The 11,274-nt window shown below is 45.0% G+C and overlaps 1 protein-coding gene across 1 annotated transcript; it reads left to right on the top strand.

Annotated features, from left to right (window-relative positions):
• The first annotated feature begins 1,969 nt into the window (after window positions 1–1,969).
• LOC123253771 (mortality factor 4-like protein 1) lies at window positions 1,970–3,544 on the top strand. The gene is made up of 2 exons (XM_044682915.1): window positions 1,970–2,492; window positions 2,637–3,544. Exons 1-2 carry the CDS (start codon window positions 1,970–1,972, stop codon window positions 3,542–3,544), a joined length of 1,431 nt encoding a protein of 476 aa, XP_044538850.1.
• The last annotated feature ends 7,730 nt before the right edge of the window (window positions 3,545–11,274 follow it).

Below are 11,274 nucleotides of genomic sequence, written 5' to 3'. Positions count from 1 at the left end.
TGGTAGAATGAGTTCCCGCTCCACCAACAAAGTATTAGCGTCCCCACTTTTCCACATCCCCTCTGACATTTGTCACTTTGCCCTTTCTCATTTTATCTGGTCTGATGGGAGTGAGAGGATATCTCAGAATACTTTTGGTTGCCATTTCCTTCCCGAGTAGTGCTTTACAGCATTTTTTGTCCACCCACATCTGACTGATTATTTTCACCTGAAAATATCTTTTGCCCATTTATCAAATTAAACTTATCAATTTAAAATCAAATACCGACTGAAAAAATATTTACCCTGGAGTACCGTCATCATTCAAAAAGCCTCTCTAGACCTTTTCAGATAGCAATTACCATGGAGTTTCTGCTACACAGCAGTGGGGAAATGGGAACAGAACCATTCCTGGAACATTTAAAATAAGGGAATGGAAAGGCCATTTTTACTGTGGAGCTTCACACTTTCTATCACTAGGGGCCCTGTGGTGCCTTTCTCCCCATTTGCCAGATAGAATGGAGGTGCTCCATGATGATTTCCGGGCACAAACAAGATAGGGCAGACCCAAAGCAGTAGCCCGACCTCCCCAAATATGATTTCAACATGGCCAAAATTTCCCAATAATCTGTGTGCATCCTGTTTCTCAAAATAAACAGTGGGAGCCTCTGGACAGGCCCATAAAGGCCATATGACACACCAAAAGGCAATTTTATCATTTTTTTTAATGGGGGGAGCCAAAAGAATGTCCTGAACTGGTCTCCTGTGCACACTCAATGGAAAAAAAATGTCTTTTTAAAAAGTGCCTTTTTGAAGGGGCAGCTGGGTGGCTCAGTGGATTGAGGACCAGGTCTAGAGACGGGAGGTCCTGGGTTCAAATCTGGCCTTAGACACTTCCCAGCTGGGTGACCCTGGGCAAATCGCTGAACCCCCATCGCCTAGCCCTCACCACTCCTCTGCCTTGAAGCCAATGCACAGTATGGATTCAAAGACAGAAGGTGAGGGTTTAAAAAAAAAAAAAGATAAGCCTTTTCACAAGGGATGAACAAGGGGTGCTACATCCCGGACTAGGGGAATCTATTGTTTTAGGGATTCCCGGAGCCCTCTCTTCCCACCCTGTCTGTCCCCCACCCCCTGGGACGAGCTCAGGCCTGTTCACACTTGTTGACAGGGATGCCCACCTGAGCTCTTGCAAGTCCTAACCCTGAGCATAGTTGGCGCCCACCCGCGTTTGAAAGTTCTACCCTAGTGGCCTTTGAACTAGATCTCCCCATTTTGAGAAGAGGGAAACTGAGGCTTAGGGAGGGGCTGAGGTGGCTCGGGGAGGCACCACAGGAAGTAACGGGGTTGACTCTTGCACTTAGACTTGGGGCTTTCCTCTCAGCCCATTGGAAGTCAAGGCTGTTACTCAGCCCTCTCCACCCTTCCCCCCCCTCGTCCCCCCCCCTCCCCCAGCCACTGTCGTCGCCGTCGCCGTGCCGTCGCCGTGGCGCCTCTTCCGTTGGGCGGGTCCCTATAAAAGGGGTATCTCCAACCGCCAACCGCCAACCGTGTCACATGCTGAGGGAGAGTGGCGCAGCCAGAAGCTTCGTGGCCGCCTCAGCCCAGAGGAACAGGCCCAACCGCAGGGTCTAGGCCTCAGCGGCCCCAGGGGTCAGGCCAGAGAGCCGGAGGAGGTGAGAGCCGGCCCTCGGCCGTCTAGCTAGCCAGGCCGGCCATCCGGCCCACTGATTTCTCTCTGTCTCAACAGGTGAGAGCCAGCCGATCCAGCCGTCTTTCCAGTCAGCCAGTCCAGCCGTCTTTCCCGTAGGCCGGTCCAGCCGTCTGTCCAGCCGGTTCAGCCGTCTATCGGGTCGGCCGGTCCAGCCAGAGGGTCCGGGAAGCCGAAGCCGCCAGCCCGTGCAGCCCAAGGCGGTGACCGCGGGGGGTACCATCCAGCAGGCGCGCAGCAGCGTGAGGGGAGGTGCCTTAGGCCCGAGTCAGTGCTCCAATGGCTGACTCCCGTTTCGAGGGTGACAGGGAGGAGGAGTTCCGGGGATTGCCCACTATCCAAGAGGGGGAGCCCGTGCTGACCTTCCGGGGCCCCAAAATGCGCCGAGGGGAGTGCGTGCTGGTAGACAGCGAGGACAGGAAGGTCCGCTACCTGATCCGCTACCAGAGGGCGGGCCTGGGCGCCATGGGGGAGGAGAGGGTGGCCTTCGAGGAGGCGTCGCAGCAGCACGTGGAAGAGGGGGCCCAAGAGATGGAGATCGAGTCCGAGGGGGAGGCAGGGCCCGGCCTGGAGGGGGGGCCCGAGAGCGAGGGCGGAGAGGGGGCTAAGGAGAGGGAGGAGGAGCCCGCGCCCGAAGCCGAGGAGGAAGGTGACGTGGAGCCCATGATAGAGGCGGCTCCGAGTATCCTGGAGGCGGGGGCCAGCCGCAGCCCCAGCCCCAAGCGCCGCCGCCGCAGCAGCCCCAGCCCCAGCCAGCGCCGCAGCCCCAGCCGGAGCCGCAGCAGCACCAGCAGCACCCTCAGCCTCCTGGAGGACGACGACGACGACGACGACGACGATGACGACGACGACGACGACGACAACGGCGAGGAGGCGGAGGAGGATTTCGAGGAGCCCATGATGCCCAGCGAGGAGGAGTTCTCCAGCGAGTCCTCCAACCTGGGAGCGGGCTACGGCGGGGCTGCGGGGCCCGTCACCAGCCGCCAGTCGGGCACCCCCAGGTTCCAGCTCTCCCGGGAGCAGCTCTGCTCCATTGTGGTCATCGGGGGGTGGGAGTACGAGTGGGTCCCCGAGAACCGCCTGCTGCGCTATTCCGCTGTCCAAGTGCAGCTGGACAGCGATGCCGCCCTCCAGATGGCTGCCAAGAGAGAGCAGCAGGAAGACTGCCCCGTCACCTCCACGGGGGGCAGCACCTCCCGCCCCGCCACTGTCACCGGGCCCCCAGCTTTCGGGCCTCCGCCTAGTAAGAGGGGCCGTCGGGGGAGGGGTTGGGGCAGAGGGAGATTGCGCTCCCTCCGGCGCCGGTCCCAGGGAGGGAGAGGAGCTGGGGGGGATTCCCGGCGGGTGGTTCACGTCAACCTGCCCAAGGCCCTGAAGCCCCTGCTGGTGCAGGATTGGGAGTTGGTAATCTTTGGGAAAAAGCTTTTCACCCTGCCCGCTCGGAAGACCGTAGATGCCATCCTGACCGAGTATGCCTCCTTCCAAGAAAGCCTGGCCACCCCCGCCAGGAAGAATGCGGTCAATGAGCTGATGGCTATGATCAAAGAATACTTTGATATGGTGCTGGGGACCCAGCTCCTCTACAATTTCGAAAGACCCCAATACACTGAGATCCTGGTTAGCCAGCCCACTGCCCAGATGTCCCAGATCTATGGGGGGGCCCACCTGCTGCGCCTCTTCCCGCAGATGGCCTCCCTGCTGTCCCTCTCCCTTCTCGGGGAGAACAGCCTCGGGGTGCTGTTGACCCACCTGCAGGATTTCCTAGAATATCTGGCCAGCAATCCCTCCCTGTTGTTCATTGATCCCACCGATTACCAGGTGGCCACTGAGGAGTACCAGCAATTAGCTGGGTAAGGGCTTGGGGGAGGTCTCTGCTCCTTGCCACATTTCCCCTGTGGCACTGTTTCGGAGCAGATCCAGCAGGTAGATTAGTCCCTGCCTAGCCAAAATCATCTGTTGGCATATTGTTCTTGCATTTTTTTCTGGTTGATGTTGATTCTCTTAAGTGTCTGAGGAAGCATCTTCTCTCCTTACCGAGCAGGAACTAATGTTCACAGTGACGGACATAGAGACTGGCCCACCATGTAGAACTGGTCCCTGGTTCCCTGTCCAGATGATCGTCATTTGTGTCTGATGAATTTTGCTTTCTGATGGTTCCCTGCCTTTAAAGCTCAGCTCTTATTGCACATTGTTAAAGCGGAAGGTGTCCTGTCTTTAGCTGAGTGTGTGTGGGGGGGGTAATCTGGTACATGGGGGCGCACATCTGCCCCTTCTTGGAATGGGACCATGTAGGTTATCTTCTTTGTATGTTATCTCTATGCCCTGATTACTGAACTGCTCTGATATTTGCCATGTCTGATCGAACACACATTGAAATGACAAAAACCACCCTTGTCTGTAGTGAGAGATTCTAAAAAGCTCCTCCTTCAGAATTGTTTAACATGTTGAAAATAAATTGATCTTGCATGCAAAAAACCTTGTGTGTGTGTTTTTTTTTAATCATTCTCAGAATCCCAGTAGATCCTTGGGGTCTACCCAGCTTCGGATCTCTTTAAGAGTGGGCTTTGCTTTTGCTCTGGCATTGGTCCATTCTGACCTAGAAGAGGGAAGGGTTCAGAAATGGGGATGGGTTTGGAGGGGGGGGCAATGTTAGAACGACAGCTCCTGGGCCAAGGTGAACTGATGCCAGCGATCAAGAAAGAGAGGTAAATTGGGGATTTCCTCCTGGTGGGTGGGAACGAGGAGGACCCCTGGGATCTCTGACAGGACTACTCAGCCTTGCTTCTACCTCAGGGCTGCCAGAGATCCCAGCAGGGGGGCCAACATCAGTCCCCCAGTTAGCAGCCTCTTGTTCTCTCCCCTACTGGAAAGTGGTTCCCTTTGTCAGTAACTGCCCTGGTGACCCCATGAGTGGCCATCATTTGATTGGGGCCAAGGAATAATGATGTCTCCACTGTTTTCACTGCCAGTGGTCAGCCTTTAAAAAAAGACAAGCTGTTGCAGGATACAAAATAAACCCACACAAATCCTCCACATTTCTATATATTTCCAGCAAAACTCAGCAGCAAGAGTTAGAAAAAGAAACTCCATTTCAAATCACTCTAGACAATAGACAATACTTGGGATGATAACACGTGTACAACCCAGTGCAATTGCTTGTCAGCTCCAGAAGGGAGAGAAAATGAATCATGTAAACATAGAAAAATATTTTTAAAATTAAAAAAAAAATACTTGAGATGATAACACGTGTATAACCCAGTGCAATTGCTTGTCAGCTCCAGGAGAGGAGAAGGAAGAAGGGAGGGAGAGAAAATGAATCATGTAAACATAGAAAAATATTTTTTAAATTAAAAAAAAATACTTGGGGCAGCTGGATGGAGAGTCAGGCCTAGAGACGGGAGGTGCTGGGTTCAAATTCAGCCTCAGACACTTCTCAGCTGTGTGAACCTGGGCAAGTCACTTGACTCCCATCGCCCACCCTTACCACTCTTCCACCTACGAGCCAATACACAGAAGTTAAGGGCTTAAAAAAAAATAATAAATAATAATAAATAAAAAAAATACTTGGGGATCAATCTGCCAAGAAAAAAAGATAAGCTGAATATTTAGGAGGTGAAAGTTGGATGGAACTGAAATAGTAAATGTGTAGACATTTATTTATCCATATATTTGCTTTCACTGATATCTGAATTTATGTGCTTTCTCATTACTATCTGAATACACACACACACACACACACACACACACACACACATATATTTCCCCCTTCCTAAATTCTCCTAATTTGCACTCTATGAAAAACCATCACTTTACAAAACTATTCTTTGAGGGCAGGAATTTGAGTCCTGACATAGCCCCAGGACCTAGTACAGTGTCTGGTATAAAAGAAATGGTTGATCATGACTGAAGAATTGCTTTTGTTATCTAACTGGATTTAGTACAAGTTACAAGTACAAGCAGAGCCCTAATGATATACCTTAACAACTACTCAAAAGCAGCCTTTTGATATGACAAAATGAAAAAGGGAAAAAAAACCAGAGGCTGCTTAAAAACAGGCACATTTTCATAGGGAGAATAAAGAAGAGATGAAATATTCCACAGGGTTCAAAGGAGTCACGACAATGTGCGACGAATGTTAAAGACCAACATTTTATCACTTGCTGTTATTTGTGGGTCCATCACACACATGTTGGCACCCCCATATCCTAGTACCAGGTCATGCAAATTATCCTGACACCTGGAAGGGTCTCAGGCACCCACCAGCACTAGTGCCCATTGAGAAATCAGTCCCTAACTCAGAACGTTGATTTGCTTGTATTTATAAAGCCCCAACACTTAGCAAAATGCTTGGCATGTAGAGAAAACTTGTGGACTCATCAGTTAGTTCGGTGTCTGTCATATAGTACTGCCCCATGGTAGGCACTTAATAAATATTTCTTTTCTTTCTTACTGAATGCCCACCACTGAAGACCTGAGTTCAGGTCCTACTGCTGATTCATCTTAGCTGTGTGGCCCTAGGTAAGTCACTTCAACTTTCAGTGCCCCAACTCCCTCTCACTGTAAATTATAATCAAAGGCTGAGTTACCTTTTTAGAGGGTGTTTTTTTTTCCTTTTGAGAAAATCAGTTAGGCCAGTTTAAAATGCTACCATCTAGGCTCTTGATTCTTCATCTTTTCCTCTTCCAGAGAGCTGTCCTATATAGTAAAGCTTATTTGCAAGAAAGAAAAAAAAGAAAGGAAGGAAGGAAGGAAGGAAGAAAGAAAGAAAGAAAAAGAAAGGAAGGAAGGAAGAAAAAGAAAGAAAAGAAAGAAAGGGAGGAAGGAAGGAAGGAAGGAAAAGGAGGGAAAATTCTGTAAAATAAATGCATTATTTTTAATACTTCTTCTGAAAATTTTATTCTGAAAATTTATTCTGAAAATATATCCAATGTAGCCTGTGTGTGGGTCTCTCCTGCTCCATAGAGGTCTAGGGCCAAGCTATTTTCTCATGTCCATTCTTTGGGGATACATTTGCTCTCTGAAATTGGATAAACTCACTTTTGATTATTTTTGGGGTGTGCTTTCCTTTTTTTTGGTAATCATGTGTGTTGTTTTCTGGGCTCTGCCTTCTTCATTCTGCATTATGGAAGTCTTTCCATATTTCTCTCTATTGACCATATTCATAATTTCTTACAACACAATACTATTTCATAACACTTTTTATCACAGTATCTTATCAATGGACATCTGAATTTCTTTTTTTTAAACCCTTAACTTCTGTGTATTGGCTCCTAGGTGGAAGAGTGGTAAGGGTGGGCCATGGTGGGTCAAGTGACTTGCCCAGGGTCACACAGCTAGGAAGTGTCTGAGGCCAGATTTGAACCCAGGACCTCCCGTCTCTAGGCCTGACTCTCCATCCACTGAGCTACCCAGCTGCCCCCCTGCTCATTGATTTTTTAAAAATCTTACCTTCTTTCTTAGAATTGACACTGTGTATGGTTCTAAGGCAGAAGAGCAGTAAGGGCTAGGCAATGGGAGTTCAGTGACTTGTCCAGGATCACCCAGCTAGGAAGTGTCTGAGGTCCGATTTGAACCCAGGACCTCCCGTCCCTGGGTCTGACTCTCCATCCACTGAGCCATCCAGCTGCCCCCTTGTTCATCTTTCCAAAGAACCAGCTTTCACTTTTGTTTAGCATTTCTATATTTGTGAATGCTGCTGGCATGTGTTCTGTTCCTGGACCAAGGCATTATCTCTCAAATGGGTGCTTTTTCATTGACTCTCTATCCCTTCTGCCTGCAATATTCCCCCTACCCTTCACTTCCTGTCCCTAACTGTCCCTGCCTAATGGATTCCCTGACTGCTTTGGCATCCCAGTTCAAATCCTACCTTCTAAAATGGCTAATCCTTCCTTCTGAGCTTACTTCCCATTATCACTGGTGTTAGATTATTTGTAAAGATTTAGATCAATGCTTGTTATCTCCCCCCATTCCAAAATGAATTCTTTGAAGGCAGGAATATTTTTTGGGGGGTTTCTTTGTATCCCCAGCAGTTAGCACAATGCCTGGCTTATAGAAGATGCAAAAATTCTTCTTGACTTGACCTGACCAAGTTTAACTTGTCAGTTTAGACACCGTCTATTAGCACGATTAACTAAATGATTATTAGGCTACACATTGAAATGTTTTTTCATTCATTCATTGGTGGCCATCAGATTTTTTGATTTTGATTTTAGAAAGAGGTGATTAAAGAAAAATGTTTTTGATTTACTTTCTTCCTTTCTTCTTTCCTCCTCCCAGAGAATAATCAAGAAAGAAGGAAAGAAAGGAAAAAAGAAAGAATGAAAGAAAGAAAGATGGACAAGAGAAAAGGAGGAAGGGAGGAAGAGAGGGAGAAGGTGGAAGAAGAGGACAAACCCACAAAATAATCACTAAACCACTACATGAAGAAAGTCTGAAAAAAATATATGCAGTGTATGTCACCGGTTGACCTATTTCTGCAGAGGTATGGACTGGATGTCTTCTTATATCCCTTTTTTGGGAGCTCACGCTTGTTCTCTCTGATCTGGCAACATTTATTTTGGGGTGTTTTGTGGTGGCTCTTTCCTTTTTCATTTCTTGTAGTCATTGTGAGCTGTTTTTTGGGCTCTGCTTTCTTTATTCTGCATCAGTTCTGGTAGATTGTCCCCTATTTCTCTCTCTATTTTATATGTAAGTAAAAGATTTTATATTTCATTTGATAGCATACAGTCATGTTTCGTGACATTCTTATATCATAATTTGTTTAACTAGTTCTCAATTCATAGACAGCTGCTTTTGTTCCTCTCCTTTGCTGCCACAAAGGGTGCTGTGTTTGGAGTATTATTTTATACTTTTTTATGCTGCATTCAAATTTGTATTCAATTTTGATATTTCATATGTCTGTATATTTGTGTTATGTACAAACACCATATTTTGGTGTATAAGGGGGCTTTCTCCTCAGTGACTTCCTTGGGATAGAAACCTAGCATTGGACTCTCTGGAACAAATGGTTTAGGTATTTTAATAATTTTATTTGCAAATTCAAAATCGCTTAAAACATTTTTTACTGATTTCATCATTCCACCAACAATGCATCAGTGTGTCTCTCTTTCCACGATCCCCTCCAACTTTTGGCTGTTCCTTTAATTTGTTATCTTTGAGAATTTGGAGGGTAGATTTGGTTTGCATTTCTCTTATTGCTAGGGATTTCAGACATGCTCTCCTATGGTTGTTACTAGTGTATAATTCTTCCTTTGAAAGCTGTTCATATCTTTTGACCACTTATGTTTTAAGGAACCCGTTTGGTCATAGAGAGCAACAGATCCACACACCATACATATGTGGGCAATATACATACATCTACATGGTCTTCTGTTAGGATTTTACATTAGGAAAGGAATTCCTCTTTTTTTTTTTTTTTTTTTTTTTTTTGGTATTCTCGGGTTTGTTGGCAGATTGTAGTATGTTCTGGTTTAGTAACTCTTCAGTCAGTTTGATTTTCTGCTCTTCTCTTTTTCTTCTGGTTGCCCTAAGGTCTGTTGATTTTGTGCGTTATTGGGAAGAACCAGTGTTTACTTTTGTTTATACACATATACATATTAGCACTTGTATATGTGAGTTGTAAATTTATCTTGATCTCAAACCAACTTATCAGGAAAATTTGATAAACAATTTTTTTCCCTTTAATCTAATTGCTTTTTTTCTTATATTAGAGGGATGCTTTCATTTGGTTTATTCAAGAGGCTTTCCAGTTTCATATAATCAGAGCTATCTACATTTTGTAATTGCCTCTATTCCTGGTTTGGTGAAGAATACATACTCTACCTCTAGATCTTCACTGAGATTATTTTTATCATGTAATAGGATATGATGTTAAATATTAACATTACATAGTTTTTATTCCTTCCTGGGTTAATTATTAGTTCTACATTTGCTTTCTAAAAATGAAGTTTTTAGGATGCTGGTGTTTCCAATTTTAGAGAATAAGTTTTGTAATGATGGGTAATAGTTCTTTAAGAGTTCTATAGACTATTGTGAATCCATTGGAAGGTTTTTGCTCTACTGAGAGGCTTGGAATATGATATTCCAAAAGGCAAGGGAACTGGGTTTACCACCAAGAATCACCTACCCATCAAAACGGACTATATTTTTTCTGGGGAAAGTATGAGCATTTAATAAAATAGAAGATCTCCAAGCATTCCTGAAGAAAGTATTTTTTTTCCTTTTTTACCCCTTTGGTAGCTGTTATTTTCTTTGAGCCCTTACCTTCTGTCTAAGAATAAATACTAAGGCTAGCTTTCAAGGCAGAGAAGGGCAGAGTAATTGGGGTTAAGTGACTTGCCCAGGGTCATGCAGCTAGGAGGTATCTGAGGTCAGAGTTGAAGCCAAATCCTCCAGATTCCAGACCTGTTAAGTTATCCACTGAGTAGCCTAGCTGCCTCCCTCTTTGAAACTTTTACCTTTTGTCTTAGTATTAATTTTTAGAATTTTAATTTTTTTTTCTAAATATCCTTACTTTATGTCTTAGGAATAAATGTAATACAGAAGGGCAAGGGATAGTCAACTGGGGTTAAGTGACTTGCCCAGGGTCTCAAAGGTAGGAATTATCTGAGGCCAGATTTGAAGCCAAGAATTTTAGATTCCAGGCTTGTTGAGCTTTCCACTGAGGAGCTTAGCTGTCTGCCCTTTTTTTAACCCCTTACTCTCTGACTTAGTATCTATTATTAGAACTAAAAATAGAAAAAAATACCCTTCTTTATGTCTTAGTTATAACTGTAATGCAGAAATGAACAATATGGAAACATGTTTTGCATGAATATACACGTATAACCCAGATCAAATAGCTTGCCAGCTCTGGGAAGGGGGAGGGAAGGAGATTCTTTGGATCCTATAACTGGAAAATGTATGTGGAAATTTGTTATTACATATAATTGGTAAAAATAAAATATCTTCTGTAATACAGGTTAGCCAATTAGTAACCGATCCAGGGTCACACAGCTAAGGAAGTGTCTGAGGCCACATTTGAACCCAGGATCTCTCTCCTTCAGGCCTAGCTTTCCATCTACTGCACCACCTAGCTACTACCCACCCCCTGATTTTTTTAAACCCTTGCCTTCTTAGTTTCAATTCTTAGAAATTCGAAACAATTTTTTAAAGCCTTACTTTGTGTCTTAGAAATAACTGTAGTACAGAAGGGCAAGGCTAGGCAATTGGGGTTAAATGACTTGCCCAGGGTCACATAGCTAGGAAGTGTCTGAAGCCACATTTGAAGCTAGGCCTTTCAGATTGTGTACACTGAGTAACTAAACTGACCCTAGTTTTTTAAACATTTCCCTTTCTAGAATGAATTATTAGAATTAAAAAATTTATTTTTTAATTTTAATTTTAAATTTAATTTAAATGTAATTTTAAAAAATGCTTTATTTTTAATAATAACTGTAATATAGAAGGGCAAAGGCTAGCCATTTGGGGTTAACTATGTAATTATTTTGTAATTTGTAATTGTAATTAATCCTGTTTGCCTAGATCTTGTCCTTCTATCTTAGAGTCGTTATTAAGACATAAAGACATAAAGATTAAAAAAATTT

Source organism: Gracilinanus agilis, chromosome X (assembly GCF_016433145.1).
Source record: "Gracilinanus agilis isolate LMUSP501 chromosome X, AgileGrace, whole genome shotgun sequence".
NCBI classification, from domain to species: domain Eukaryota; kingdom Metazoa; phylum Chordata; class Mammalia; order Didelphimorphia; family Didelphidae; genus Gracilinanus; species Gracilinanus agilis.
This window is presented reverse-complemented; position numbering and strand designations above follow the sequence as displayed.

Excerpts from the sequence above, each read along its gene's own strand:
- LOC123253771 (XM_044682915.1), top strand. The coding sequence starts at position 1,970 with ATGGCTGACTCCCGTTTCGAGGGTGACAGGGAGGAGGAGTTCCGGGGA. Across the intron at positions 2,493-2,636 it reads CAGCACCAGCAGCACCCTCA|CGGGCTACGGCGGGGCTGCG; the intron begins GCCTCCTGGAGG and ends CCAACCTGGGAG.